At 39.0% G+C, this 5,000-nt stretch overlaps 2 protein-coding genes across 5 annotated transcripts in view; one reads left to right on the top strand and one right to left on the bottom strand.

The window, feature by feature from the left end:
- The window catches only part of uck1 (uridine-cytidine kinase 1), an 8,148-nt gene extending 4,592 nt beyond the window's left edge, over positions 1–3,556 (top strand). For both annotated transcript variants that reach the window (XM_060890383.1, XM_060890382.1), the window contains exons 4-7: positions 1–30; positions 143–237; positions 1,121–1,169; positions 1,446–3,556. The exon at positions 1–30 is cut by the window's left edge and continues 113 nt beyond it. In XM_060890383.1, coding sequence (XP_060746366.1) covers positions 1–30; positions 143–237; positions 1,121–1,169; positions 1,446–1,645 — 374 coding nt within the window. In that variant the 3' untranslated portion in view covers positions 1,646–3,556. The remainder of the gene's footprint in view (positions 31–142; positions 238–1,120; positions 1,170–1,445) is intronic.
- Positions 3,557–3,672: 116 nt separating this feature from the next.
- rapgef1b (Rap guanine nucleotide exchange factor (GEF) 1b) overlaps positions 3,673–5,000 on the bottom strand; it is a 30,596-nt gene continuing 29,268 nt past the window's right edge. For all 3 annotated transcript variants that reach the window (XM_060890380.1, XM_060890379.1, XM_060890381.1), the window contains one exon: positions 3,673–4,744. In XM_060890380.1, the coding sequence (XP_060746363.1) occupies positions 4,594–4,744 (151 nt within the window). In that variant the 3' untranslated portion in view covers positions 3,673–4,593. The remainder of the gene's footprint in view (positions 4,745–5,000) is intronic.

Below are 5,000 nucleotides of genomic sequence, written 5' to 3' on the forward strand. Positions count from 1 at the left end.
CAGACTCAGATGTACGTCTCTCACGTAGAGGTACACACACACACACACACACACACACACACACACACACACACATCAATTTGGATTACTTGCTAGCATGTTGTTTGCCTCTCTGTCTCACATTTGTGTATGTTGTGTGCAGTTCTTAGAGACATGAGGAGAGGTCGTGACTTGGAACAGATCCTTACACAATACACCACTTTCGTTAAACCAGCCTTTGAGGAATTCTGCTTACCAGTGAGAAAACACACACAGGAACACACACACAGGAACACAATACCCTTGCTTGTTCATGCAGTTATCAGGCAGCACGCTGCATTTATTGAATATTAAAGTAAAAGACAGGAGGCAGAGCCGGAGGTTGCAGAGGTGAAGATGCTGCGATGTGGGACACAAAGGGAGTTGAGATTGAGATGGTTTGGCGACGTACAGAGGAGGGATATGGGGTATATTGGGAAAAAATGCTGAGGATGGAGCGACCGGCAAGAGGAGAAGAGGAAGTGGATGTGGTGAAGGAAGACATCCATGTTACATGTGACAGAGGAAGATGCAGAGGACAGATGGTGATGGAGAAAAATGATTTGCTGTGAGCTGGAAGAAGAAGAAGAAGAAAAAGAAGAAGGTGAAAGACCTTATTTAGCTGCTGTTGTTGACCCTGTTGAAAAGTTGTTGTAATACTGTACAAATTTACAGAATGTCCTGTTTTACCTACCTTGATCTTGTCATGGAAATAGTCATTGATGCTGACATGGCAATAAAAGAACAATAAATAAACCCATTCATGTAGATACAGTTCAAGAGCTTCAGTTAATGTAATGAGGACTGCTGAACTCCTGGGATGTTCACACACAACAGTGTCTGTGGTCAGGTCTGTGAGTGGAAATGCCTTGATGAGAAGGTTATTTTTACTCTAATAGCCACTCTTTACAGCCGCCGTGAACCAAAAGCAACTCGCTCTCACAACATGATGCAAGATTGACATAAGGTCCCTGTTCTTGGCTAACAGGCATGGAAATTGATGGTCATTTGCTGTTATTAATTCATGAATAAATTAGTAATTGTCTTTTTTTATCTCTATTTTTGTTCTTTATCCCTTTCTTTTGTGTGTGCTTTCTTTTAGACCAAAAAATATGCAGATGTGATAATACCTCGTGGAGTAGACAACATGGGTAAGTAAAAAAAAAAAAAGATAACGACTAAGAAAAAAACAAGATCTGTGAAGTAAAACACAGCTGATTACAGCTTGATGTCCCACTTTCTATTCTGTCTCACATCCCTTTGACATGTCTGCTCCCGAATCCCTTTTCCTTTCCTTTTCCGCCTTCAATCATTTTTTTTGGTGTATTCCTTTTTGTCTATGCTCTCCCTTTCAAATGTTTTCATATTTACGTCCCTAACACATCACACTGTCTCCTGGTTGTCTCCTACTTCTCTCTCTGTCTTAGTGGCGATTAATTTGATTGTGCAGCACATCCAAGACATCCTAAATGGCGATATCTGCAAGTGGCAGAGAGGGACAACTAACGGTAACCCCCTCGAGCAGACCTTAAAGAGGCACGTGGACGAAGCGAGGGAGAACCAGGAAGGATTCGGCTCCAATCCCATAAAACGCCCCCTGCTGGAACCTAGCACGCGGCCACATTAACACCTAAACAACCCCACCCCCACCCCTTCCAAAGGGAGGTGTTTAAATGTGGGAATATGTTTAAAACTTGAACACTAGAAAAACATTTGCATGCTTCCAACCACGTGTAAAGACATGCTGACACACGCACACACACACACACACACACTTTAGCAAGTGTTAGTGTTCTGGTTAAGTATTTTACTCCGTATTGTTCATGAAGAAATATGGGAGGTGATTTTATTTAATACAACCATTCTGTGAGAAGCTGTATTAATATCAGTGTGTGTGTGTATATATACGTATATATGTATATATACACACACATACAAACAAATGGGGGGCTTTTTAGTTTGAATTTCTATATTGGAATTTTAACGACACCTGTACAAATCAAATACACAGACAGATTCCGAACTGTCAGCTAACTCTACTTAATATAAATCTATATATTTTAATTATCAAAAATCAATAGGAAGAAAATATGAGTTAATGTTACGCCGACTTTTTCCATTTTTCTTTGAGGTTTTTCCGGTCACATGACGAAACGCTTCGGTACAACACTTTATGCTTTATGCACGTTATACGGCCACGTTTCTTATTTCTTGTTACAACGCACAACTGCAAGCATCTGTATAGTGTGCACACCGTGTAATCCGTACTTGGTAACGTCTTTTTACCAGAGTGAAGATATTAAAAGGGGAAACAACCCCCCCATCCCCGCATGCCAGTTTGCACCCAGTATATATGTGTATGTGTAAAACTCAGAATATGTAGCTCAGAACATTTCACAACAAATGTCTTTTCGTTATCTTTTAAAGACTGTTATTTCAGATATATTATTAGACGTCCAGATACGAAATATATATATAGTTGTGGAACATTCAAAACAGGGCTGTTAAAAATTTTTTCAAGTAAGCGCAAAATGAAAGACCTTTAGACCTAATCAAAAATACCTGAGGGCCGGTCATGCTTGTTTATATCACATCTAATTACATATTACATCGTGTGAACTCATTTTAGGACACATCGATTCCAGGGACCAAAAGTAATTAGACAAACGATTGTTAATGCTCAAATTTTCGCAAAATGGTTTTCATGCTTAATGTTTTCCAGCTCCTTTGAAATCACCTATTCACAATGTCATCATCACGTGTTTTGTCTGGAACCATGACTAAATATCATTCATCCATCAATCATCCATTTACAGTTTTAGTCAGAGGGAAAAGAAAGTCTTGCTTCTGCCAAGGAAAACTGCAACGTGTTGGCCAGCGAGACACATCATGCATTCTGATAAGAGCAACAGCCCAGTTATCTGTCCGCACTTTGGACACCCCTGGTTTAAAATAACCTCCTACTTTAGGTTTTGTCAGAGAGATTGCATCAGTGTGCATTCGCATCAGTTTAATCGACATGTCTTGCACTTTGTACTTCGAAGTACGTAATGTTTATAGACGAAACGTGTAGAGCAAGTTTATCTTAACGAAGCACCTGGGAATCATGTAAGAGATCCTGGAGTAACGGCCTACATTTAATCCTTGTTCTATTGAAATTATTAATTAATGTTAAACCAATTTTATTGGTTGCTTTAAAGCAACCATTATAACGACTTGATTTTTGTAATTACACTTCATTCATTTCGATTTCATTACAGTGAATTATCAGTTGTGTTCTTGTCTGTTTTCATAAAATGTGAACGGTTGAAAAATATTTAACTCAATCCTTTTAAATCCTTTTAATTTTTTTTAAATGAAATGTCTGAATTTTAAGTATTTTGAATAAAATATTGAATTTAAAAAGTATTCAATTTTTTTAAAAAGAAATCTCAAGAATGCGATAACAGGAATAGGCGTTACATGAACTGCATCACACCACCCTGTTATTCTCCCACGACACACTCATATCTCATGTTTTAAGTGTGATGTAATTGAACTACTTCTGTTAAATATTACTATTAAAACTGGGCAATTTAGAAGTGTCAGCTTCAAATCTGTTGGGATTGAGTGCACGTGCACAAGTGCGCACACACACGTGCACACGCGCGTACGTATATAGAAAGAGTAGTTTTATTTAGGGAGAAAAGCACAATATGTGGTGAGCATAACAAAAGTAATTCCCAGGAGTCAGTAAACAGAAGTGACAGTCAGACATGCCTGCATTTGTGTGCTCACACGAACACACACACACACACACACAAACACAGCAGCACTTGCAAGTTGCAAACATTCTTGCAAGTGCACAACCATACAGACACATGTACAGAGATCACAGCATGTTCAGTCCTTGTGTTTTTGCTTTTTGTTTCTTTTTTTAGTGCATAAACTTACTTTAAAGTAAAAAGAAAAAGATATCTTATTTATATATGAGGGGAATACGCACCTGTACATCATTATAAGCTTATTATCATATACAATACATCACACACAGACGATGCCAATAAAAGGAGAGTTAAAAAAAACACCACACTCAAATGTCACTAAGTCTGTTGCCTGGCAACGTGAGTCAGGAGTGTGTTTGTGATGGAGCTGGAGTAACTACTCCAAAACATGGCAAATAAGGGGGCCATACACACACACACTTTGCATGTTTTTCCCTTTTCTTTTCCTTTAAACCCTGCTTTATACTGAACAAGGAGTTCAAGCAGCAGGGCATTGTGGGTAATCCCGACCTTCTGGTGAGCTTCTTTAGTGTTCATCGCTGATGTAGACAGTGATTCACAGCAAGCGCTTCTAGAGTCTCTGTGTTTCTCTCTCTCACACACACACACACACACATTCACACACAAATATACAAGTCCTGTGTGTGTGTGCACATATATTAGTCTGTTACTCATTTCTTGGGAAATATTGCCTTTGTTCCACTCTGTTCATTAAAATCTTGCATGTGTTTTTGTCCTCTGAACACTCCAGGTTTCCTATCATTCCCTCTGTGCTCTCTGGAAAAGTTTTCTGGAGACATTTTCTCTCGCTCTAGGTTTTCTCATCGCGCTCAGTCCGGCGCCGTGTGATGTTGCGTGGTTTGATCTTCAGTGAAAGTTCCCACAATGCCTCCTCGGCCAGGTGGTCGCTGAAGTCGTTGAAGAATGCCACAATGTCGTCGTTCCTCTTCAGATCGTAGTGTCTGTGCATGGGACAAGAAAAAAAACTATTTCAAGCAAATGAATAAACATCGGTATTTCATTAGCTAATACAGATTAGTATTCAATTTGACAGTAGATAGCATGAGAAATATAAGGAGAAGATAATACAACAAAAACATGAGAAAACCCATCTTATAGTTCCATCTGAATGGATGCTTTGCAGGCAATTTAACAAATTTGGAGTGCATAGAATAGAGAGGCATTGAGATGCTTTGAGAGCCACACACACAAAGAGGA

This window comes from Tachysurus vachellii, chromosome 17, assembly GCF_030014155.1.
Source record: "Tachysurus vachellii isolate PV-2020 chromosome 17, HZAU_Pvac_v1, whole genome shotgun sequence".
Classification (NCBI taxonomy): Eukaryota; Metazoa; Chordata; class Actinopteri; order Siluriformes; family Bagridae; genus Tachysurus; species Tachysurus vachellii.